Genomic DNA, 25,210 nt, shown 5'->3' with positions numbered 1-25,210 from the left:
AGAAGTACGTATCTATAAAATTGTTTGCGTATCTATAACGTTGAATATTCCTCGACGGTGCCACAAATGTGAGTGCAAAAATTCAAAGAAAACATCGCGGAAATCGTAAAATTAATCGCGGGTTGTAATTTTCGTATCGTTTTCGAATAAATGTTGACTGCATGAAAAATATCGAGAAGTGCATCTATAGCAATGAATATTCTGCGGCGACGCCAAATCGCGCGCATCGAAAGAATGCAACGTAATAAGGATATATTATATAAATACAATAATTTTCGAGACGCGTAAGACGCATACATTTCATTTTGTTTGATTTTAAATGCAAAAAGTTCGAGGATGGCTTTTTGGAAATGGTAAATTGTAAAATTAATCGCAGATCGCAATTTTCGTATCGTTCTCGAATAAATATTGGCTGTATTAAAAATATCGGAAAGAGCATCTATAAGGTTGGATATTCTGCGGCGACGCCAAATCGCGCACATCGAAAGTGTGACGTAATAAAGACGTATTATAGTTTCCGAAACGCGTAAGACATATATACGTTTCATTTCGTTTGACTTTGCATGCAAAAGGCTGGAGGACGGTCTCAAGGAAATTGTAAGTCGTAAAATAAATCGCAGATCGTAATTTTCGTAATTCTCGAATAAATGGCGGTTACGTTAAAAAATATCGGAAAGTGCATCTATAACATTGAATATTCTGCGGCGACGCCAAATCGCGCGCGCGTCGGAAATGCGACGTACTAATGATATAGAGACGCGTTCGGGTAACGTTTCGTTTCGTTTCGAATGCGAGAAGTTTAAAAGAAGTGAATCCTGATACTTTGCGTCCTTGGTTGCACCGGACACGCATCGTTGCACAACTTTCGTTACATCGATTGATTGCATCGCAAAGCATCGTATCGTAGGACATCAATATTACGAGTATGTATCTTTGTGTTTCGAAAGCGCCAATATTCCCGCAACCTTACAAGAAAATTCTATATTAATTCTATGAAATTTCTGATTATTTTCAGGGTAAGTTTATTTTGGAATAATAACGGTTTTTTCGACATCTCTCTCTCTCATCGAGGTAAGAGTAAACTAGAAAATATTCATTATACATATATATTATTTATTACGACGATATATCATCAACTGTGAGAAATTAAATTCGAGGAATTTGTGAATATAACTGTTTCATTAATTATCTACAAATAATCATAGAGCGAGAGGTACTTTTTAATTTATTATATTTTTCGACGTCACAATTATCCATGTAAACCACTCACAGGAAGTAAATAACAAATAACATCTATAAATTCTTATTAGTGTACATCTCGGTATCAATTAATGTTTCTACAGTTTCTTTAAACCAATATATTTTTTATATTATGTTTTATTTAATCGTTTACATTATTATCAATAAATTATCGTTTATATTTTATATTAATGAATAGTGAAATATTGCAATAAAGAAAATAAATTTAATGATCTTGTATCTTATATGTAGAGTAAAAGATTCTTTGAATTTTCTTTTTATTATGATCTGAGAGAGAGACACACACATAGTAATTATAATTAATGTATCATAATTAAAAATTGGCATTCTAATTAGAGAAATTGCTCAGTAGGATACATGAAATTCGTAATTCTGCGAATATTTGTTGAAAAAATTTATGTCTACATGGTTTCTTGTTAAAAAAAATAAAATTTAATAAAATTTTTTATATTGAAGCGCACAGAGTCTTCAAATTGATAAAGATAATTTCTTTGGATTTTAATCTAATTTTCTCTAGATTTTACAACTTATAAATATAAAGACTAAATATATTCTAATGTATTATATGAACATGATAAAATAAATTCACTCACCCTAAAAGTTTTATTGAAACAATCATTGTTTGAATTTATAATGACTTCAACTTCAATTTATTGAATTATTGAAATAAATGATTATATATATATAAGAAATTAAATATTATTTTATTGAGACATTTTATTGAATCAAATGGCAGTAAGGAAAAATTAGCAGGAAAAATTGTTCTTAATAATGATCTGCATTTAACACACAAAATAAAAAAATATCTAGAAATACATATTGTTATTTTATATATATTATTATATATTCGATTGAAAATATTTACATAAGCTTACATTTTTTTTATATACAATGATTTAATTGAAAATAACGATATTTATTTATGAATGCGCTGGGTCATAAGCATTTATTAGCATAATTATAAATAAATGTAGATATTTTTGATAAAATAATTGTATCTACGTGAAAGAGAAAAAAAGACTTTTTTTCTTAAAATTACGAAATGCTCGAAATTTTAAGCAATATAATTTAAGAAAAGATCCTGAATTTTTTTGGTTTACTTAATCTCCATGAACATTTTGCAATATTTATGATTTCGCACATTCGTCATCATGATACCGTTTCGCAAGTAAGAGACCGCGTTTCTTTGTCAACTTGGAATTGGAAAAAAATGTTTCATGAAACTCTCGGCGGTGCTTTTAAATGTATTGAGTATAGGAATGTTATGTTATGAAAGACTCTTAGGATATTTTCACACCTCTATTTCATTCATATCCTAGGAAAGGCATTCAGTCGAGAAGTTCATATATTAAGATTAAGATATTCAGCATTTATCATTTTATTAGATCCAAAATTGGTATAGTCTATACCTAAAATTATATTGTCATCAATTAATATATATGATTAAAATATATAATTATAATATGAAGATTGATATGATTTGATTTGGCGCAAAATAGGAAAAATCCTGATCATCGAGGCTGTTCTCAATGCTCGCTCTCTCTTTCTAGCCGCAACTAAATTACAATTTCCGATAACAGAAAGATTAGCGATCTTCGTCGATCCGGCTCGATACCTATATTCGTCGGGGCGCGCCGGAAGCATTAAATTAGTTGCCATAATTGCGGCAGATACGGCAGGGAAAATTGTAATCGTCGCGAGCGATACGAGTTATGGTTATTAGAGGCTCGTAAACGATGGATAGTGATAGTTCGAGCGATCGATATAAATATCGAGAAGAGACATACGACGAGACATACGACAGGTCAGTGTAGAATCGCGAATGTTAGCAATCAACGATTGTTGCATGTGTTACATTTACATCATAGATAAATTTTCTTCTCTTTCTTTTTTTACAATTTTTAAGATAAATTCAGAATAAGAGCGTTTTATATAATTATTTTTATCATCTCCCCAATTATTAAACTTTAATAATGTATTGCACATTTTACGCTTTGTTTTATAGATGTGTCACCTAAAATAACAATTAATTCTGCGTAATTGAGAATGTTGTGAAAGCTCAATTAAAGATATTACTTCTTGAATTCTAATGATTCTCGATGAATAAGCTTTAATAAATCAAGAAAAAGAAATTAGACGATTTAATCTTATTTTCTTGATTTATCACAATTATATATAATTGAATATAAAAATTGAGAGAAAGTATAATAATAATAAATTAATATATAGATATTTATTCAATTAAAATAAAAGTTTATTAGTGTCAATAAAAACGCTGTGGTTATCGTCATATGTTTCTCCACGATTTAACTTCGAACTTTGGATCCATCGAGATTATACCGGTCTCGACTCCGTGTCGTAAGCTATCGGCTCTGCTTTCGTAGTTGAGGCGAGGGGGATAATCGTTCGTGATCGATCGAGATCGTTCCTCTATCTTGTGTGGTTGCGGCCGCGACGGCGACGTGGTAGCGTATTGGCGGGAGTAGACGGACGGCTATTTCCGCATGACATCACACCGCCCGCATTTAGGGAGCACCACAATTTTCTATTTTCTCGACGGCTCTCTCTCTCTCTCTCTCTCTCTCGACATTGGTGGCCCGCAAGGTCGGTCCCATCGAGACACGTTTCGATCAGTTTTTATTGCCCCCTTCTTCTTCTTCCTGCCCTTACGACTCGCTCTCAGCGGTGCATCGTTCGGAACGATGTTTCTCATCTTTTTTCTTTATTTTTCTCGAAAGTCTATCATTGTTCATTGCAGTTAGAAAATTCCTGATTTAGTGTTGTATGTGACTGCGGCCTTTTAGTATCACGATAATGTTAAAGATTAAGTCAGACTTGTTTAAGTTATAATCGTAAATTATTTTCATTATCTTGGTCTATGCCAGCTTATCATCATCTCGTGTCTTTTTCAAATAAGTATTTTATTTCCTATTATGTGTGCATGTGAAATTTCTTTATTAAAAACATATACGTACGATTTTTTACTGCCGTTAAAATTTTATTTAGTATTTGATAAAATACATATTGTGCTATCTAAAAGGGAAGATCCTATTCCTAGAGCACGTAACAAATTCAGATTTTTTCATTTCTCTGTAGATTTTTCTTCTATCTTACAACAACAATTAAATAAAAAGAAAATATTATTAATTTCGAAATTGTCCACCATGCTTTTGCAATCAGACAGGGATCGTGAATGATACAGTAAAGCAACGGAGAACGTATGTAAAATTCGATGCGTGTACACTCGTTCTATTAACACACCGGCGATATAATCTTGCGCATCATTCCCGGCTCTCCTTCCTAATCGAGAAATAATTGTACGAATTTGTCGGAGCGACCGCTGAGTTGCCGTCATCTCGTCGAAGAAATTCGTGCGCGCCCCTCATCGTGTTGTTCTTTTTTAAGTTTTTTCAACGCATCGGTCCGGAACAATGGAATCGACGTCGAGACAAAGGAGCTGCTCTACACTCTCGTCCGGTTTCCTCCGGTTTATGCACGGTACCGTTCGACCGCTAACTCGGTTAGCCATTTGTTAGCGATATTAGAAAAGATCGCGAAAAATGGCACGTTTTAAAACCTTGCCGGCCGCTTGATTCACCAACGAAGCGCTCGAGGTACATAATTAGAGCTTCAGAAAACTCGCGAATGGATATATAAATGGAAGTTACGTGCGCTGTAAACTTTCTCGTGTCGAAAACAGATGTAGACAGATATAAATCGCATCCCCGTTTGTAGTGATAATTTTATGAGTTGACGATTCGTCTAACTAAAAGTTAGCGATTGATTACGTAGGATAAAATAGGCGCATATAATTACAGGTTTATTTAGATAACATTAAGATTGAGTGTTCTCGAGTATCTTGTATGCTCCAGAATGTTAATTTACTCGCGCGCGATGTTTCTTTGTTATTAATTTTTGCACCTGAAAATCCATTCAGATTCAATAGAACTGACTGCTCAACCCGTCGTCCATATCCGGATCACCAACCATCCGAGACGATTTATCGATCACCATATTACTCTCTCTTGATAAAGGAGATCCAACGCGGACCGCGGAAGAGGATTTCTGCGCGAACGATTCCGTAACGACCGATTACGCCCCGTTCGGCATCCGCATCGGTTTCCTTACGTGTTAATCCCATTCATCGTCCGTTACGAAATCAGAGGCAAACCGGGCTGCGTTTAGATAGAGTGGAGTTGTGCTAAAAATAAGTAGGTATCGTCGAGAAATCGCTGAACATTGCGAAATTCGTAGGTGTACATATAAATTTTGCGCACAATTTGAAATACATAATTACCGGCTAATATAATCATAAATATGAAATTGAAATTATGATTATAATTTTTATTTTCTATTTTTTAATTTTATGGTCAGAAAATTATTTTCCAGAGAGAGATTATACTCTCTATTATGTTTCATATTTTTGGTACATATATTTTTACATTTTATATTTTTTATTTATTATTATAAATTTTTTTTATTATATCTTTAATAATATCTTTAAAAAAGTATGCACATATACACACACGCACACAAAAGTTTGTTTTTTTTTTAACTTTTTCTCGCAGAATGTCCAGGTTCTCGCAGAATATTATGTATATTCTGTGAGGCAAACTTCTCGATTACATAAATCTCTCCATGGAATAATCACAATCAGCAAGGTTTTCTTTTCGCTCTTGTTCTCTGGTTATTCATGCGTTCCTAATAGCACGTAGCGTTGCGTAGCGGCTGAGATTTTCTTCATGGCAGATAAGTGATTTTTGCGCGTCTTGATCCAAGAAATCGAGTCGAGTCCGAGAGAGAACGACAAGGAGCCGATCGCGGAGAACGGGAAAAGGAGGGAGGATCACGAAGAAGAGCGATCGGTTGGTCGGTCGATCGATTGATTTTTTCACGGCGTCTGGTTGCACCGCTACTGCCCGTTGCAGGTGGAAGCGACTCTTTACTCTGACCCGAGGCTTCTCAGAAATTCCCTCCAGTCATCGAGACGAATTCCATCGGAATTCAGGATGGACGATTAATGGCTTTATACGTTCCTTAAAATCTCCGCTGCGTCACAAATTAATTTGTTTTTTTTCTTCCCTTCAGCGGCTGGAAATCGGACCGTGTTATCGTGTTTCATCATTTGACGAAAAGTTTGCGCACGTACCTCTTTCATCATAAATTCCGTTTGTACGACAAAATACGATATAAAAGTGACTACGCTTTCGTAGCATTCGGGTTATAAAACTTAAGATGAAAACAACGCGTTTATTCGTGGGAGACGAAAAGATGAAAAAGGAACATCGGCCGAACGGGAAAAAACGTAGATCGTAGAAAATAAAACGAAACGAATACACGTTACACGTGAAACAAGGGAGGTCATAAAATTTCGAAGCGCAGGTATAAACCAACAATCTACAAGTCCACTCGCGAGAGCGATCCTAATCTCGCGCGTCGCACTGCTGAGAAGGGGGGAAGAAGAGATTTCTACGAATACCAAAAAGATACCAAACGCGACCGCTAAATTGTCGAGGTTCATTAGAAAATCACTGGTATGCGATGCGTCGTATTCGGGGGCGAGGAGGTCTATTAGAGTCCGTAGGAATTTCGAGTATACTTTCGACGCTCAGATTTTTCAACCTCTTCTTCATGTACTTGTTCCCTTTTTCCTCAGTTCTCATTCACCCTGAAAACTTGTATTTCGAAATTACGCGCTGCTATCGTCGCGATGATCGAGAATTCTTCTAAACTCACACCGGGAGACGCTCATCCATTCTCCTTGCTGGATGATTCGATTTGAAGGCTGCCCGTTTCCCACTGCCATTTTTGGATACCTATCATAAATGTTACTGTTGCTGCTGCTGCCTCCACAGATACTTTATTGTTTGATTCATGCTTTACCTGACATTTTTATTTTCGCCGCCGTTCTACGGGAGATATATTTGTCGCAGATAAATGACAGTAAAAAGAAGCGGAAAACGTTGATCCGTCATATGTGTCTTATGAGGATTCGGCTCGTTTGTTTGCCCATAAAACGCGGTGGAAGGTCGCGAGGTAGAACCGAACGACGCATAAATTTTACATAGTGGCGCAATATAATGCATACGCACACTCGCATACACGCACGCACATTCACGCGAGAATTTCGCGACAGTTCTATCATGTGGTTCGAGTTAACTTTGGTAATTGAATAAATGTGGAAGACGATTACGCGACGCCCGAGACGCGCTTTAACGAGCCGCTGTCTAAATCATCGTGCTCGATTTACTGCAAATTTAATCTAGAGTTAATCGGTATTTAATTTAAATATACTCATTCCGCGTAACTAACATATTTACGTTTCCCATCAGTCGCGCCGACGCTCGATCTATCTTCGCATTAATTCGCAATATTCGACACCTCGACACCGTCTGCGATTTAATAAAATTCGGCGACGTACGGAAATTTTAATAGCATGCGCCCCAAGAGACACAGCTGCGATTTCGAAAACATTCCAATGTTTAACAGTTTATCACAGTTTATTGCATTTTTAACGCAAAACAAAGATCGTTGATCTTCTCGCCATACAATGTCCATGAAATGGAAACACGCGCATACAGGGAAACAAAAGTGTAGTCAAAGTTTTGATTAAAGAAATGGATAAATAAACCAGCTGGGAAACATTATGTCATTGCATTAAAAAATAATATCATTATCCCGGTTTTATTTTTTCTTGAATCTAGCTTTTTTTGCCGCTACCACGGCGCTGGGCAACTTTGGATTAGACTGATTTTTATGTTTCTTGCTTTCTACGTGCTGAGCAAACGTGGTCTCCGAATTCAACGATAGATTGCACGGTGCACAGTAATATTGACCTGCAAAACAAAAGCCCATTGTTGCATTAACATTTCGGTAATCATGCAACTATATTTTCTTTCTTCAAATTTTTTTCTATACATCGTATATATATATTTCCTTACCCGATGGTGTCCGATAAATAGAATAGTCTATAGGTTCCGAAACGTTGGAGACATTTTCGTTTTCAACTGGAATGGAATAGAAAGCGTCAATAAGTTTTATCATACAATATGTATTTATCTCATTCACAAATATTACCGGCTTCAAGCATAGTAAGTCCATTGAGCCTTAGCATCCTTAAATGTCGGGCTCCGCGCTTGTGCGTTTCCAGTTGATCTTGACGGTTGGCCGAAACTCCACACAAATCGCAACGCAACGGCGTGACGTACGATGATGCTGCATAGATGGATGGAGCCGCGGCCGGATTTGGTGCCGCGGCGGTTCCCTCGGGCACCACCGATGCCGCGATCGGCGCGGGTTGCGTGTCCGCCTGGAAAGCCATTCCAATTCCGAAGCGACCCGTCGAATCCACCTGATTGTACTGATTTTGATTCTGCGACTTCTTTGACGGCCTGTGAAACGCAACATCTTATTATCGTTATGACAAATTGTACTAAATTATCACAATAATCTACATTATTAATGCGCAGGCTATACTTTGTGTCTCTCTGTATGTGAATATTATTAAATTAAATTTTTTATTAGATATACATCAAAGGATTATAATAATGCAATTATTATTATAGAAACATGATGTATATGCAGGTACATACCTTGCGCGAGGCCCTCCGTTCGCCGCTCTAATATGCTTTTTGCCCGCGTAGTGTTGCGTGGCGTCTGTTTGCGATGTGAACCACGTTTTGCATATCTAGCAATGCAGATCGTATGCAAGGTACATATTAATTTATGTATATAAAAATACATAATTGTAGGCAAAACACATTTTGGAGGCCTCTTACATCACAGTAGTTTTGCCAGTCGTTATTGGTCGTACTGCTCACTTGGCCATCTTCCGTTTTCTGTTTTTTAACGCTCTGATTGAGAAACATCGATACTTTTTTCTGATGCGGCTTGCCGTCATAGTGCAATTTCGCTTGCAACGTGGAGTTCATCTGCAAAGTACGATTCGCTTCGTCGATATACGATGCTCATAATTTTTCGACGTGAGAGATCTATACATCGCAGACTTATTCTTGGAATTTAAACTAGATTTAAATCGAGAGAGAAGATTCTTTAATTATCCCATTATGATTAGCCGAGCCTTACGACTGCATTGCACAGATCACATTTGAGCGGTTTCATCAGCGCCGACAGTTCCCTCTGCGCACTCGCCACTTTCTCTGAGAAATCAATGCAAAATAGTTAAATATTTATACAGTATAATATAAAATAAATAAAATAACAAACTCAATTTTCATTATTTTCTTCATTTTATAAAGACTCATATATATACAGACAGATTTTAAAATCATATATTTTCGAAACGCCCCCCATTCTCTTAATTACCTGCATCTTGTGCGGGATCGATAAACTCGTTCTTGCGTTTGTAAAAATTCTTGCTCTTGTTTTTCCCAATGGCTGGTGTCGCCGCGGGGGAGACTGCCGTCGCGGTTACTGCACCCTTATACGTCGGATCGTACCATTGGGCATAAAGGTCCGAAGTATCGCTGTCGGTGGGTATCCACCATGGGGTCGGGGTTGACGGCTGTCCGGGAGTTTGCGGTTGCATCGTCGGATGCAGCATGTACGGACTCGATGGCACGGGGAGGACGTTCGGGAACGTACCGAGGGTCGGAGGAACCCCGTCGCTGACGGTCGCTACTGATGCCGTTGCGACAGTCATCACGTTCTTGCTCGTCGTTCGTTGCTGTTGCGTCGTTGTCGATTGTCCATTGTTGTTGTTCGAGGGTTTATTCGAACAAGAAGGCGGTGGTGGTGGCGGAGGAGGCGGTGGTGGCGGCGGTGGCGGTGGTGGCGGTGGTAGAAAGCATTCGAATCCTATTGCGAGAAAATTGAGGTAAACGAAAGGTTTCTCGAGAGTCATCTGTGCTGCACAGTCTTGAGGCAAGAAAAATGGGCTCTTCATCCCGGAACAGTATCATATTTTTCTCGCTTAAAAAAAAGAAAAAAAGCCAGCTGTTTTGAAAATCATATCCCGCTGTTTTATGGCGGCAATTTTTCAAAGTTTTGTTATAGAAAAAGTTTTCAAGTTTGCGACATGGTAAAATAATTATGTAGCGGTATATGGTCCACAGTTTTATATTATTCGATCTTATTTAAATTTATTTCGCGCCATTATTTAGCCTCTAACGGTAAAATAAAAAATGAAAAAGAGAATAAGGAAAGTTTTTCAACTTTGATTAAGGGTATCGGACAATGAATTTATTAGTGCATCCGGATTACAACAATGTATTTACAACGAACCGATAACGATCTGCTAAAATTTCGTGAGATTTACAATCGCGTTGGGTACAGCGGGCGAGCAAATCGCTTCCAGTTTTGTGGAAAAATATAAAAAAAAAACGGTTGAGAAAAAAGTGATGGATTCGCGCGATTAAGACGAGATGCTCCTCGCGCGCTTATAATTTACAAAGGAATTATATTTAATTGCCCGCAATACACATGTAGCGTTAATTCGCGCTATCAGCTCAGTACAAAAATAACGCGATATTACATTTTTTTAAAAGTTTTCGCACCCGATAATATATCTGAGCGTTCAGACACCGGTATATATTTAGCTTATCACGTGTCTATGTCACAGTCATGGTTTAATTTATTTCAACGCTCGTTAATTGCTTTATGATTTGATTATTACTGGCAAACAAATATACGTAACAGTTACATATTTTACAGTTATATATTATTTTTAGCGTTAGCCTCTATACAAATATGAATTATATGCTAACAGACAAAAAAGATTTCAAGTTGGTTTGGATTTATTATCATTTATATTTAAAATTGTGATATTTTTTTCAATTATTAAGCATACATTTTTTGTTAAATATTGTTTAAAATATTATATTTTAATTTTAAATATATATATTTCGTAAATATTATTACATATAATATATATATAAGCTTGAATATATATTAATTTATTTTGAATGATATATTGAAAATTGGATGTTTCTATTTTTTGAACATGCCCTTGATTAATTGATTGATTAATATAAACTCCTTTTGTGAAATCAATGGAATCGATATAAAGCGTGAATATCGTGACTATGTTTAAAACCTTGACCGAAAGCGGAAATTATACTACAGGTCAGATCTATATATACGTATAACGTTATGCGTTCGCACATCGCGTGATCCATGTACGCATTCCTCGAAATACGATACTCGCGCAATTTACTCGTAAATTCATACACGCTAATCATCTCATCCGGCGGGTCATGATGACAGTTTTCATAGCGCGAGTACATTCCAAGTAATTCCGGATTAAATCCGTATCACTTGGTCAATCTCTCGACTTGCACATCTGGTGGATCGACAAAATATACCATGTACCACGATTCTCGATAACGCGCCTTGTCATGGCCGGGAGTATTCTTTTTCATTTTGTTTTTTTTTTTTTTTGTGACACCGAGTTCTGAACTCTGTTGTCGCACACAGGTGCACGCTATTGCGAAGCGACGGAACGAATCGAGGGAGAGAAGGGATCGTTGCAGAGCCGACGGACGAGGACGACTCACCCGGCACTTCTGGATTCTCTATGATCTTGGCGCTAGACATTTCCTCCGCGTTGGGAGGAGATTTTATTCGAGCGACAATTATCTCCGTCGGACGAAGCTTGACAGGCTTGCGACGCGGTTCGCGATGACACTATGACTCCGTGCTCGAGTATCGGAATATCACGTCGCGAATTTGTCGTCGTCTTGCACTTGACACCGTTTCGCGTCACCGTTCTGAAACGGCACGTACCGTCGCACCGCGACACGTACGTCGGCATCGACTGTCACTTGTCGGAGCGAAAAGTTTGTGAGGTTAATTCCAACCGCCTTTGACACAAGCCGACGACATTACGCGGCGCGTGATTTGACCTGCGGCGTAAGATGGCCGCGCACACTACGCTCGTCGACGTTCTTGGACAGCGTACGGAATTATCACGTGCGACGATAGGAAAAATTCGTTTTTGCTCGTGCGGCCGATTGTCGACGGAGAGTTCGCGACGACGATGGAAGACAAGGACGAGCTGGTTCAATGTCTCGAGCAGAAAATCGCCAGCGGCCGTAGTATGATCGAGCGGCTGAAGCTCATGAACAAGATCGATGGGATTGAGAAATTGATACGAAAGATTCAACAAGAGATAAAGTTTCTAGAGAAAGTAAGATTTTTGGCAATTTTGTTAAAAATTGAGTAGCGTTAAGCAGCTGACTAAATTGTCTGTTTACATTGTAATTAATATTCAATTTGTTTCTCTCTTTTTAATTTATGTTTTATAAAGTCTGTATACATACATTTAGTTTATCTTGAATGTAGATAATGAAAAAAAGCAGCTAAAATAATAATAAAATCTATTATAATTTGTAGATAAAAAAAGAAAAAAAGAAGCTACATTGACAACGAATCAATTGATAAAATAAATCAGCAAAAGTTTCATTAGCACATTAATAATTTTGTCTTTTTCTTTGCAAAGGTGCATTGTGCAGGGAACTTGAAGAAGAAACATTTACAGAGTACAAATCTGATTCATCTTAATGCTATAGTGGCTAGATTATCTTGTGCAAAGGATCTCATCAGTGTGATGAGACCTTTTAAACATCAGAAGTCACGTTTGGAAGTTGATATAGTGTGTAACAATGGTGCTTCATGGGTGAAGGTTATAGCAAGAAACGCTAGAGCTTTAACTTTGATATCCCTTGGTAACGGAGAATATGGACAGAAATCTGTTCTGGATCAAGCTAATTCATATCTTATGTGTAGCGAATGTCATCTATATCATTATAAGCCACCAGATGTGATATTTCACTTTGCTTATGGCATAGAGATTCCTCTAGCCTTGCGTTTGGAGCAAATGGGCATCATAGTTGAAGGAGATAGAATTGATATGGATAATGAGATTTTAAACAGTCAGTATAATTTGATAAATATATATAAAGAAAATCAGGCATTATATGACATATATAACATGTGGTAAAATTATTTAGCTAATATATATTTATTGTTGTGTATGTTTATTTTTTTGAGGTAGAACACGATGAATTGGAATTGCTGAAAGATTCTACGAATGATTCTGAACAGGATTTAGATTTGCACTTGTTAAATACATGTGCACTCTCAACTGAGATTAAACTCCTGAATCTGGATGTATCAACATTATTGGCTTATGTTACAAATATGTCTAATGGATATAATAATTATATTTATCGCGAACCACTGCTTACACAACAAACAGAGATGGAAAGAAAACGTCCCATAAAACCAATTCTGGAAAATTTATTTCATGAGAAAGAACTTATAGTTTGCCAGACAGCATATAATAATTTTATGAATATCATTGATGTCATCGGTGGTCCAAAAGAGACGCAGCGGGCTCACGAATTGTTAAAAAAAGTTCAAATTGTTGAAGACATAACTACTGGTAGAGTTATGGAACTGCGTTTAGGCGGCAAAATTAAGGATCGATCGCGATTGGTTTTCGCAACGGGTGAAAATATGAAAAGCATCACTGTTTCTGCTAATGAAGGATTTGTAAGAGCAGCGCGTATGCAGGTAAACGTAATATACATCATATAAGATTGATCTGTGTACATTTCTAAAAGTTAATACATTTCTAAAGTTAATACTATACCGATATCATTATATATTTTTTCAGGGTATTGAATGTACAGTTTTTTTACATGAACCAAGATCTCTATCAGAAATGAAAGAAGGTAATGCAATGAAAATAAAACCATCTTGATATTATTCATTATTTAGGCAATTGCAAAGAAAATATATGCCAATATCAAATATACTTTCATTGCTAATTTATTATACTACTTTATATTAAAACAATATTATACATTATCTCTTTAAAAAAGCTATATTTCATCAGTAATTATCTGAATATTGAATTGGTTAAAGTTCTTCTCTAAATTTTCTTCAAATTCTGTAAAATATAAAGTAGTTGTTAAATAAAATGATATAATATTAAGTTGTTTAAAAATATTCAACAATACCATTAATAAATTTGTTGAAATGAGGATTTCTGTTTTTGGCGATCTGTACATATTCTTTACTCTTTTCCCTGTTTCCAAGATTCATATAACATTTAGCGCTATTCAAAAGAGCTTTTAAATTTGAATCATTTAGTTTCAACACCCATTCGCAATCGTGTAAAGCCTTTTCGAATAATCCAAGATTCATATATGATAACGCACGGTTATTCCATAATACAGACGAATCTTTACGTTGTTCTAATGCTTTACTAAAATAAGTCACGGCCTTCTCATAATCCCCTTCTTTGAATGCACCATTTCCAATTCTTTTCAATGTTTCTGCTCGTTCATTTCTTATCTTACGATCTTCAGTTCGTTTTCTAACATCATCTTCTATGCTCTTCATAAACATTTCTATATAAATTGTATCAATTTATAATTCAACATTGTTTAATGATAGTATTGTAATGTTCTAACAAATAACTTACCACGCGACATCTTGTTTGGATCATTGAAGGAATTATCCTCCTCTGAAGAATATTTGTTAATTATTGATCGATTAGTTTTAATTTTTATCTTTTCATCTTCATAAATTTCCTTTTGAACGTTTTCTTTTAAAATTTCATCTGCTAATTTTTTTCCATATTCTTGCTCCTTTAGATCAGAAGATGCTAACTTCTTGACTATTTTTTCTTCAATAAGAAATATTATTGAAAAATATAAATTTGTAGTATGCACTCACATGGATACCTACCTACTTCGGTAACACGGTGCATGAAATTTTGAAACTCTTCCTCGGTTACATTTTTATCATGGTTTAAGTCATTAATAATCTGACTTGCCTGTTCTATTTTATCACAATTTATTTCACTCTTCATATTCACATCCATTTCTTTTTATATAAAAATTGTAGAAACAATTAGGAAATCCAGCTTATGCACTATAGAGAAAGAAATATCAAGTAATTTGTTTCCATAGAAACATAATAATGTTGCTATGGTTTGCAGTGTTACTCTACTATAATATCTTATATATAATCAATTTTAACTTAATATATGTGTCAATTCAACAAATTACTGCATAAAAATATTTACAGAATATTTTTCAAACAGGATTTAGATTGTAAAACAAGTTTCACTTTGTATAGCTTTATTATAAAAACATTATGATTATGCAATAAAACATTCAAAAAAATGACAGCAGTTATAGAAAATCAGCATGTCATGCAGGTATAAAAATCAAAGTATATTACATGGCAAAATATATAATAAAAATGAGATTTGTGCATAATTTTTTTCCAATTTATAAAATTTTACATTAACTGTTTGAATCTTTTCTAGTAGAGAATTCTGTATGAGAACAAGCATTTTTGTTTAATGAATGGAATAATATCTCTGGAAAGAACTGTTGCGTAGACGTTTTACTACTTTCTGAATTTTCATTGTCATTGTCGTCAACCTCAAGAGGATCCATGTCGACGTCTTCTTCCAAGTCCGAAGATATGTCAATTTCGTCTTTTATATAAATTGTGTTCATACTGTGATCTTCATTGGAACTCTTCTTAACTTTCCTTCTGTCTAACGGCTCATTTTGTTTATTGTCTAGTATAGGAATAGAAGATTTTCCCGATGGTGTAATCTCTATTTCGTCCATGATGCAACGTAATTTTTTAAATGGTAGTGGTTTATCATTTGATATCGTGGATAATACACGTGGCCAACTGATCACAGGATCTGAGGGTTCTTTTTTCTTGTGTAATATATTCGATATATTCGGCAATCCCTTGCTTGTACTTGGCATATCATTAATATCTACAATACTGATACCAGAATTGCTATTTTCCAGTCGTTGACATAGCTCATTTATATTAATCTCTTCTTTTTTCTTCGTCGTATCATGAGGAACTTTAATCGGTGTCTTCTGAGGATTTATCTTCGGAATAAGCTTTGGCTGCATGGGTACTTTGCTCTGCGCTTTTGTGTTTATTTCGTGTTCAGAACTCATACCTTTGCTGGATGAGCTTCTAGCTTCTTCTATCTTTAATCGCGATACTGTAGCGGTTTTTTTCGACGTATCACATTGTTCCTTCGCGGTGTTATTGGTTCCTTCTCCGGACAGTACTGACAATGGGATATGCCGCAATCCGGTGACTTCTAGAGTCTCGGCGAGCTTGAGCAATCTTCTAACCTCACTCTGAACTACCTGTATCTCGCCGCAGTACATAAAGTTCACGAGAGTTTTGAGATCATCGGCCTCGACGTCATGCAGGACGATCATCGGATGCGGATGATCGTTGGCCATAATTAATCGGCGGAAGAACGAGCTTGCATTGGCCAGTACCATCTTGTGACATTTCAGGATTGTATTGTCTTTGCACACCAGTGAGAGATCGACGAATTGCTGTTTTTCATAACAGGTATCGAGCGAGACTACCAAATGTGATGGGAAGCTCTGCCATTTGAAACTTAACACGGAATCTTCCTTCATAGTGGCGCTTTCAAGTCAATCTACGTTGGTTTTACGACTAAGCGATGCGAGACGTTCAATTTGCGGCGTTCCTGACAACGTTCGCCATGACACACACGTGCCGCTGTTGTTCTACTCAAGCATAAGCTGTCTCCTATCTCTTCGCGAGCGGAATGCGCATACGCACCTCCAATCCAATGTGTATATATATGTATGTATTTGAAAAATATCTATTTATAAATCGCGTTAGATCTATATATATATATATATATATATATATATATATATATATATATATTTTTTTTTTCCTAAACTCTGCAATCTACCAAATATTATATCTACCAAAAATATTTTTCTTTAAAAATTCTTCTTTAAAATATTTTTCTTTAAAAATTCATCTTTAAAAATAGTTGCTTTAATTTTCATGTTCTTTATGTAAGACTAAGATAAATCGTATCGAGTGTATTTTCCAAGATTGTTAGCATTGCGTTTGTTGAATATTTGAAAATGAATGTATAATGTGCCGAATTAGAAAGTTGAATCTGATTTAGAGACGGAATTTGGGAATATTAATCTACTCATCATTTCATACGCAATGTTTCGATTCAAAAATTCCCGCGCCACGCTCCCGCAATGTGGCGCGCTTCGATATCTCGAAGCGCTGTAGTCGCGGAGCTCACGAAACCAACAGTCGACCGGCAACGGCGACGACGACGGCGACTCCTCGGACCAATTGGTTTCGATAATAGCAAATGGTCGCTTAATAACAGATGATTGAACGCGTTTCGCGGCGCAGCATTTATCTGTCAAAAGCGGTGGCAGCCGGCCGATGAACGGTAATGTGCCGCCGGCTGACGCGCGTCTGTTGAACTTTTAACCGGCGAGGTGTATAAGACTTGAGAACGCGATTCCGTTTTCTCGACGACGACGACGACAACGACGACAACGAGGACGCGGCGGCAAGTACGCGAGAGAGCGACAGAGAGAGCGTGACGCGCGAGTGAGCGTAGCGGGCGACCTTTGAATAACCACGTTTATTATTATGTGATCGGTGAGCCGCGAGGCTACGACGTAAGGAAAACAGGAAGAGAGTCGAGAGAAAATGCAGACCAACATTTTCTGCTATCTCATCGTGGCGATTCTCGCTGTTCTGTCGACGCTCGGCCGTGCAGGTGAGTACATATACATACATACGCACATCGCATTCACTTTCGCTAAATATTCTCGCGAAAAAAAATTATGAAAGAGACTCTGTGTCAAGCCTCTGTTGTCTGGTTGATAAATTAAAGCGCGAGCGGTCACGAAATTGGTTCGTCCGAGCTAATCCACGGCAGTCACCCCAACTTAGTCGCAATAATCCTCTTCCGCTCTTTCTTTCTCTTTCTCTCTACTTCTCTCTTTTCTCTCGTTCTCTCACTGTCCATTTCATCTCCCCGTTTCTGCCGTTTATCTCTGTCTTTCTTGAAATCTCCGATCCGAGAAACGAGAGTGAGCACCCTTCACGCTGCTCTACGCGGAATCGAGATCAACCTGCAACACGTGACGCATTTCTGTTTCCGGTAATTTCGCATTTAGCGTCGAGAATGTATTTTTTTGCTATGCGGAAAATTTCCACGGAAATACGTTTTAGATAATTTCTGCCCAAGTTCCTTATTTTAAGTATATTGTACGTATATATTTGTATATTTTTTGCGAAATGCATTTTTTTTACATATATAATGTCTTTCGATGAATTACAGGAAGGATATGCAGCGATAATTTAACGATATCGCATTTTACCATAATTGCATGTGATATAATAAAAACGCAAATAATTTGTCAAGGTTGTTTTTGATAAAATCAAACTAAAAATACGGAATTACTCCGAAGACGTTAGATGTTCGCGCAATCGCTATTGACGTAATCGTATGTTGAATTTGAAGATAAAATATCGAGATATATATATATGAATAGAGAAATATATGTCAATAAAAATATATATTTATCATCTCGTTTTTGCAATCAAATTCTCCAATTAAATATGCATTTTATACCGACTTGTTAGAATAATCGTATTTTCATGCTTACTTAGAACTGCAAGACTTACGCGCATCTCAATTAAGAGTTCTTTTGTGAATTCTTTTGTGTGTTTTTTTGTTTTTTGTATTTGTATATTCATTCGATGCATTATGAAAGCTAATTTAAAACGTCTTCGTTGCAAAAGTCCCGTATTTTCCCGGATAATTACGACGACGTCGTATACGAATACAAATATATTTGCAATAACATATTTTCTCTTTAACTTTAAGAAGATGAATTGTGTTTTTTTTTATCCCATGTTGCGTTGTCAATCCGCACGATTTATATCGATTCGATATACCTTTTTTTCGTATGACATAATCGTTAATAGCTTCGGGGTAGAAATCGACATCGTAATGCATAAGTTCATTATGAAATATCGAATCACGCTTTTTTCTCCTAATTATGCTTAAGAGTTGGATATTTTTATCATATATATGCTACTGAGAGTAAAAGAAACATTGCATATTTTTATTGATATTTTATTTATTTCTTTTTCCATTATGTTATCTTTATATTTTCTACAAGATAAATTAACCGCTTTGTGCTTTTTATTGAACTCTAATTCTAATGTTTTATGACAAAGAAAATGTTTCTTATAGATAAATAATAAAATAATATTTTTAATATTGTATATTTTGCACTACTCAATACATTAATACTGTGATATCAAAGAATGTTTATTTTTTGTCTTATCTGGAAGATTATGATTTTTTTATATATGAAGATTTTCTCGAAAACGATGACGATTTATCAGTTATATTAATCATTTGGATGTCTTGCAATCGATTTTACGATGTTGACGTGGCTTTGTTTTATTCGCTTTTTTAATCATATATTTGTATCAGTTTGACCATTATCGAAAGCGACGCTTTTGCATACGTTTCACGTTACAGCCGAAACTTCTTGCATTAATTTAAATAACCGGAAGATTATATAAATATGCGCGCAAAGAATTCGTCGAAAAGAAAACTGTCAGAATGATATTCGTATGTGCAAACATGATTCGTATATTTCGTAGCATATTTTAAGGCGCCTTCAGTAGGCGAAGAAATGCGCGACTTCCCCCGCCCACCTTGCACTCTGCTACGTTTGTTTTATTTAAATTGCGCATATATTACACGTGGCTATTTACTTACGCATTTGTACACAATAGGAAAGACTATTAATAACGCGAAACGTATTATATATAATCATAGATTAAAAATAAATTTACTTGGCAGTATCGGTCTTAATACAGAGCGTCTTTCGTATTTTCTTTTGCATCTTCTCCTTTAATTAATTTAAAAAAAAAAGTATGTAAAATATGTCCTGACATTTTTCACAAAAGTCAGGGTTTCTTTGTCTTACACGAATATACATATATTTGTGTGTGCCTTATATGTAATAAACGAGTTAAGTATACAGTGGGATATTATATTACGCGTGCACATGAAATCTTTTGGCGAATTCGTGTTTACGTGGTGAAATTCAGTCTGACGAAATTGGATAGTTATCGCGAATTGACCGAGAACACGCGAAGGATATTTCTTTTCTTGAGTAAGAGTTTGTGAGAGTCTTGTTTATCGTCATAATGGGAGTTTTTATTTTAAAAATCTGCGCGACTCGAGACTTGATCTTTATTTTATACTTCTTTGTTATTTATTGTATCAGCGATGATGGATTATTTCTTGATTATTTATCTAGAAATGTCACGATAACAATAACAGCAAACTGATATGATTTCATATCTCCCATTTAATTTGAAATATATATTGGATATTTCATTGCTTTAGTATTGTCGTTATCAATCCATTGTTCAATAATTCAAAATACAGCTATTGTTCGAATTGTATAAAAAATATTGACATTAAATGTCAATCACAATTTTAAATGAATGATATTTTCTCTACGTATCAGTATTTGCAACTTTTTTATTTGCTTTGCAAACTCCGATTCTAATGCGCGCTAAGATTTTACAATAAAACTATTCGCTATTTTGTACGCAATTAATCTGACAATGAGTCGCTTCGATTTCATGCGATTGCTTGCTGATCATTACATTTGTTCGTTTTTGATATTTTATTGAATCAATTTTATTGAGGAAAGACTAGAGTTACATAAAGTTCTTAAATATGTATATGCATGAAATCTTAATTTGCGGTAAAAATAGTGTCTTTTCAAACGGAAACATCCGATTCTGATGCCGTTTAACGAAGGTTCGCCAGCTGTGATACTTCCTGAGATGAACAGACTCTTTGTGTTCACCCAAACGGTCCGATTTTACGACGTTATCGCGGAAAAACGTTCGTCTCTCCCTCGTATTGTGTGATGTGACGCGATCCTACGAGAATGCAATAAACGAATTGAAACTAAATATGATACTTCGAACATCCGGAATTTATCGAAACTTGAATTATTGAAACTGATAAATCTGTCGATCTGATCGAATTATGCGATATTATATGTAACGCGTTTTGCGATTGGTCGATGATAAAATCTGACAGAATTGTAAAATCATATTTACAATTGTGAATGTGCCCAGACAATATCACGTTGAAAATCGGGACGTAAGACGTCATTATGATGTCTTTTAGACATCATAAGTCTTTAAGACGCTTCTAAGACATCTTTAAGGCGTCTTATGTCCCGATTTTAAACGTAGTGTTGTCTGGATATATATTAATATTACTTGCGATGATAAGAGAATGTTAACATGATTAAACATTTTTTTTTCAAGTAATATTTCTTTTACGGACCAGACGGACATTTACACGGATTACAGTAACAAGATGCTCATTTCCGCGTATTTCTACGTCTGTATTTCAATGAGGCAAATCATGTCGAATGATGTTATAGAATTAATGCCACACCACAGTCACTTAAATCAAAAACAGGTCCCTTAATACGCTTGATTCTCAGCCTCAGTTAACTCCCGTGTATACTGTTGATAAAACGAATTTGTCTCTATTAACTGATTCAGCCAATCATGCGTCACGCGAGCTCGATAGAGTTACGAAAATGTCATTCATCCTCGTGCCCCTTTGTGTTTCTTTTGTTCTGGATGAGATAACGAAACAGTTGGTCGGCGATAACGAAATGGGATAAGAAACGTAGCGCGTTCGATTAACAATAAGTCTCGCATGATGCGCGCAATCATCGGTATATGTATTCGATGTATACATGTTGTATTGTAATAATTGCATCGCTTTATCTTTTCGCGAATATATCAGACATTCTAGAACAAAGCTTTCGAATAATATACCTTTCACAAAATGTTATGTACTAATTGCAGGATTTTTTAGTAATATTTTATTGAAACAATGAATGTGTGTGTTTAACATGTTTTTAGAATAATTAATTTTTTAAGAATGCCTTAAGGCTTAAGGTATGATCTGCAGTAACCAGTACGATTCAAATCTTTTCACTTTTTTCCTTCTTGTGTCTTTCCTTTCTTGTGTTTATAAAATCATGTCTTTAATATAAATAATAATATAGAATTAAAGATCAAGTTAGAGAATTTAAAAATCGCAACAATAATTTTAAAATTTGGTTTTGTGTTTATAGTTATCTGAATATGATTTATGTTGATTTGACAATTATGTATTAATTTATTAATTATTTTAATATTGAGTAAATATAACGGACTTCCTTTTTTCAGCAGATAATTTCAACAAGTATATTTTAAATTAAATAAATTAATGTGTGTAACGAAATTTTTGAATTGAATTATTTATAACTCGAATGTGAAGATTAAGTATTATTATTATGATCATTTTTTCATTCCTTTGATCTTGCAAAAAATACTTATTTCCGGAGTTGTTTTGCAACGTATCGCCGATGTCTAATATTTTCCTACTTATCATTTAGATATAAATGTTATGTTTAATCAAGAGTTATATTTATTATATTTTTTTATTTATATATATATTTTATATATATATATTATATATTTTATTTATATATATATATATATATATATATATATATATATATATATATATTTATTACATTTATTATATTATAAAATTATTATAAGTATAATAATTTTTGACATTCTGTAGTTTTTTTCTAAAATTTTGTCAAACTATCATATTGATATATCATGAAGAAGTATTTTGTTTTTACTAATCCGTTGGAGCTGCACGTAAACGATGATCTGGATCGCGAATTAGTTCATATGCAAATTGAAAAAAAGCTGGCGCCGCGCATGGATCACAATTCGCGATTCATTCATCTTTAATGTATTGACGGTGATTCTTTTCAGGGAGCGACGATGGAACGCATTTAAAGCCGTGCGATGTATCGGCGCTCGGGAACGCGCAGTGCGGTAAGAATGAAAGATGTGTAAGCAGCAACAGCGAGAAAGCGCAATGCGAGTGCCAGCGAACTTTTCATTTAGTTAACGGGGAATGTATTAGAATTACATCTGCGGCGGCGAGTGTCAACGCTACCACCCTTAAGCCAGATCATAGATCCGAGTCAGGAGGTACGTGCACGCTGAAAAAAAATATTGAAGCAAATTAATTAATAAATTAATGTTGAATATTGCTTTGCTCCTAAATTGTAGACTTTGTGAAAGATTTAAAAGAGCTCCCATTATTAGTGGACATTGTAAAGTTTTGACAAAATTTATCATTTTTCGAGAATATCCTCTGGCAGACAGACAACGTAGTTGTCTTAGCTCTTTAGATATATGATATTGTTTAGCTTCGTTATTATTCATTCACTGATATGATAAAGAAGATAGAAAAAAAAGTCAATGCAAACGTCGAAAGGAATAATCAGCAGTAATAGGACAACCGCTGGCGACTAAAATTTCGATCAATTTTATTCAGGTAGCTCCGTAGCCGTCGGTCTGCTAATACCAACCTTCCTCGTAGTAGTCGGTGCACTGCTATATTTCGGCGCGAGACGATACAAATGGCTGCAACGATTTCGGCAGTATCGTCACAATCGTTACGGCAATGTCCTAGTCACGAGAGACGACGACGACGATGACGATCCGCCGATAGCGTAAATAAAAATAAAAAAAAAAATAAAAAGAATAAAAATGTTATAAACGCGAACAGATGCACACACCGCGTGTACAAAAGCCGCACTTGACCAAAACTCGAAACGCGAGATTAAATGAGTGCAATGTACGCTTCTCTTGATAGTATATACGCAGTTACGGGTGTGGTGAGTTCTAGTAAACTTTGACATGCCTACATGTATTCAATCGGCGACGCTTGTGTGTTTTACCTTTAAGAAACATTACCCCCCTCCCCCCCCGCCCTCTCCCCCTCTTCTCATCCAAGTTCGTGCAAATATCAGCGGAAAAGGTTCAACTATGAGATGTATGAGAGATGGGGAGCGAGATGAATTACGAGGCCAAATGCAAAGACACACTCGCGTGAGTAATTACGCTTTTATAAGCAGAAGCAAATTATTAAATTTTTGTCGACTTTGATACAAAATTTATATGTATTTTGTATAATTATGTATATATATATATATATATATATATATATATATATATAATTATATAATTATAATAAATATGTATTTATAATTCCAAGATAAAGAATTTATATTTTTGATGAAACTTTGAAGTTTATTTCATTCATCAGATATATATATATATATATATATATATATATATATATATATATATATATATATATGAAAGCGTTATATTACTCGCACTAGTTGTCGAATTTTTATATGTGATGGTTGTATGAAATATGGCATAATGGACTGCGTTTACGATAATTTTAAGTATTTACTGAAAACATAATTTTTTTACATTGATATTAATAAGCTGGTCAGTAAATTTACGTAATATTAATGTAGGTATATAATAATTCGGTGATTATATCTTTTGTCACTATCTTTATTATATATGTAAAATTTTCCTAAATTTTGCATATATTAGATATTGCGTCATTATTATCATTATTGTCTATAGAAAATTACATCTATTTTTCATGCACGGGTAAATTTATTTTCTTTTTTAAAATTTTTTTAAAACTTCTATTAAAAAGGATATTTTCATAAATTATAGTTTAGTTTAATTTTTTAGCTATAAAGTATTCTTAAATTTATATACGGTAAGTAATGAACAATTTTTGAATAGATCTTTTGCATTTTTCAGGCAATATAATTTTTTAATTGATTCATTATACATCATTAATATTTCAATTAATTTCTTATTTTGAATATCTTGTTTTTTTTTTCGTATTTCTTTCTTTCATTTACATATTTACAATGATCATAAACCAATTTATTTATGAATCTAAATTTATGAATCCAAATTAGTACTTACTTTTTGCTATATAAGGTATATAATGTAAAGTATTCTGATAAATTATAATGAACGTGTGAATTTGACAGAGTTACCTTTTAAACTGCAAGAAATTTGGAAACGATTGCGTTTATACCAAAAGAATCGGCACACCTTTTAATCTCTTCGATGTAATAAAGTTTGTAAATACTCCGCAGCT

The 25,210-nt window shown here is 34.9% G+C and overlaps 5 protein-coding genes across 6 annotated transcripts; 2 read left to right on the top strand and 3 right to left on the bottom strand.

The window, feature by feature from the left end:
* Positions 1-7,741: 7,741 nt before the first annotated feature.
* Positions 7,742-11,921, bottom strand: LOC126859378 (zinc finger protein 385D-like). 2 transcript variants are annotated; one of them, XM_050610641.1, is made up of 8 exons: positions 11,775-11,921; positions 9,586-10,191; positions 9,346-9,419; positions 9,039-9,191; positions 8,853-8,947; positions 8,338-8,651; positions 8,202-8,267; positions 7,742-8,096 (listed from the first exon to the last, which is right to left on the bottom strand). In XM_050610641.1, exons 2-8 carry the CDS (start codon positions 10,163-10,165, stop codon positions 7,945-7,947), a joined length of 1,434 nt encoding a protein of 477 aa, XP_050466598.1. In that variant the 5' UTR covers positions 10,166-10,191; positions 11,775-11,921; the 3' UTR covers positions 7,742-7,944. The 2 variants fall into 2 exon arrangements, with proteins under 2 accessions (XP_050466598.1, XP_050466599.1); XM_050610642.1 differs by having other exon boundaries at positions 9,586-10,077; positions 11,775-11,919.
* Positions 11,922-12,253: 332 nt separating this feature from the next.
* Positions 12,254-14,269, top strand: LOC126859380 (UPF0415 protein C7orf25 homolog). The gene is made up of 4 exons (XM_050610644.1): positions 12,254-12,406; positions 12,719-13,151; positions 13,274-13,794; positions 13,898-14,269. Exons 1-4 carry the CDS (start codon positions 12,257-12,259, stop codon positions 13,982-13,984), a joined length of 1,191 nt encoding a protein of 396 aa, XP_050466601.1. The 5' UTR covers positions 12,254-12,256; the 3' UTR covers positions 13,985-14,269.
* On the bottom strand, positions 14,037-15,121 carry LOC126859387 (tetratricopeptide repeat protein 12-like). Its single transcript, XM_050610667.1, has 4 exons — positions 14,977-15,121; positions 14,711-14,914; positions 14,244-14,636; positions 14,037-14,173 (listed from the first exon to the last, which is right to left on the bottom strand). Exons 1-4 carry the CDS (start codon positions 15,110-15,112, stop codon positions 14,106-14,108), a joined length of 801 nt encoding a protein of 266 aa, XP_050466624.1. The 5' UTR covers positions 15,113-15,121; the 3' UTR covers positions 14,037-14,105.
* LOC126859381 (uncharacterized) lies at positions 15,068-16,991 on the bottom strand. Its single transcript, XM_050610645.1, has one exon. It carries the CDS (start codon positions 16,707-16,709, stop codon positions 15,540-15,542), a length of 1,170 nt encoding a protein of 389 aa, XP_050466602.1. The 5' UTR covers positions 16,710-16,991; the 3' UTR covers positions 15,068-15,539.
* Positions 16,992-17,399: 408 nt separating this feature from the next.
* LOC126859392 (uncharacterized) lies at positions 17,400-23,780 on the top strand. The gene is made up of 3 exons (XM_050610673.1): positions 17,400-17,860; positions 22,993-23,214; positions 23,564-23,780. Exons 1-3 carry the CDS (start codon positions 17,791-17,793, stop codon positions 23,743-23,745), a joined length of 474 nt encoding a protein of 157 aa, XP_050466630.1. The 5' UTR covers positions 17,400-17,790; the 3' UTR covers positions 23,746-23,780.
* The last annotated feature ends 1,430 nt before the right edge of the window (positions 23,781-25,210 follow it).

This window comes from Cataglyphis hispanica, chromosome 3 (assembly GCF_021464435.1).
Source record: "Cataglyphis hispanica isolate Lineage 1 chromosome 3, ULB_Chis1_1.0, whole genome shotgun sequence".
Taxonomy (NCBI): Eukaryota; Metazoa; Arthropoda; class Insecta; order Hymenoptera; family Formicidae; genus Cataglyphis; species Cataglyphis hispanica.
Note: the sequence above shows the minus strand (reverse complement) of the source record. Positions and strands in the feature narration are given on the sequence as shown.

Excerpts from the sequence above, each read along its gene's own strand:
- LOC126859380 (XM_050610644.1), top strand. The coding sequence starts at position 12,257 with ATGGAAGACAAGGACGAGCTGGTTCAATGTCTCGAGCAGAAAATCGCC. Across the intron at positions 12,407-12,718 it reads AGATAAAGTTTCTAGAGAAA|GTGCATTGTGCAGGGAACTT; the intron begins GTAAGATTTTTG and ends TTCTTTGCAAAG. Across the intron at positions 13,152-13,273 it reads GGATAATGAGATTTTAAACA|AACACGATGAATTGGAATTG; the intron begins GTCAGTATAATT and ends TTTTTGAGGTAG.
- LOC126859381 (XM_050610645.1), bottom strand. The coding sequence starts at position 16,709 with ATGAAGGAAGATTCCGTGTTAAGTTTCAAATGGCAGAGCTTCCCATCA.
- LOC126859387 (XM_050610667.1), bottom strand. The coding sequence starts at position 15,112 with ATGGATGTGAATATGAAGAGTGAAATAAATTGTGATAAAATAGAACAG. Across the intron at positions 14,637-14,710 it reads TCCAAACAAGATGTCGCGTG|AAATGTTTATGAAGAGCATA; the intron begins GTAAGTTATTTG and ends CAATTTATATAG. Across the intron at positions 14,174-14,243 it reads TTTCAACAAATTTATTAATG|AATTTGAAGAAAATTTAGAG; the intron begins GTATTGTTGAAT and ends TATATTTTACAG.
- LOC126859392 (XM_050610673.1), top strand. The coding sequence starts at position 17,791 with ATGCAGACCAACATTTTCTGCTATCTCATCGTGGCGATTCTCGCTGTT. Across the intron at positions 17,861-22,992 it reads GTCGACGCTCGGCCGTGCAG|GGAGCGACGATGGAACGCAT; the intron begins GTGAGTACATAT and ends GATTCTTTTCAG. Across the intron at positions 23,215-23,563 it reads TCATAGATCCGAGTCAGGAG|GTAGCTCCGTAGCCGTCGGT; the intron begins GTACGTGCACGC and ends AATTTTATTCAG.
- LOC126859378 (XM_050610641.1), bottom strand. The coding sequence starts at position 10,165 with ATGAAGAGCCCATTTTTCTTGCCTCAAGACTGTGCAGCACAGATGACT. Across the intron at positions 9,420-9,585 it reads CGATCCCGCACAAGATGCAG|AGAAAGTGGCGAGTGCGCAG; the intron begins GTAATTAAGAGA and ends TTGATTTCTCAG. Across the intron at positions 8,652-8,852 it reads AACGGAGGGCCTCGCGCAAG|GCCGTCAAAGAAGTCGCAGA; the intron begins GTATGTACCTGC and ends TGCGTTTCACAG.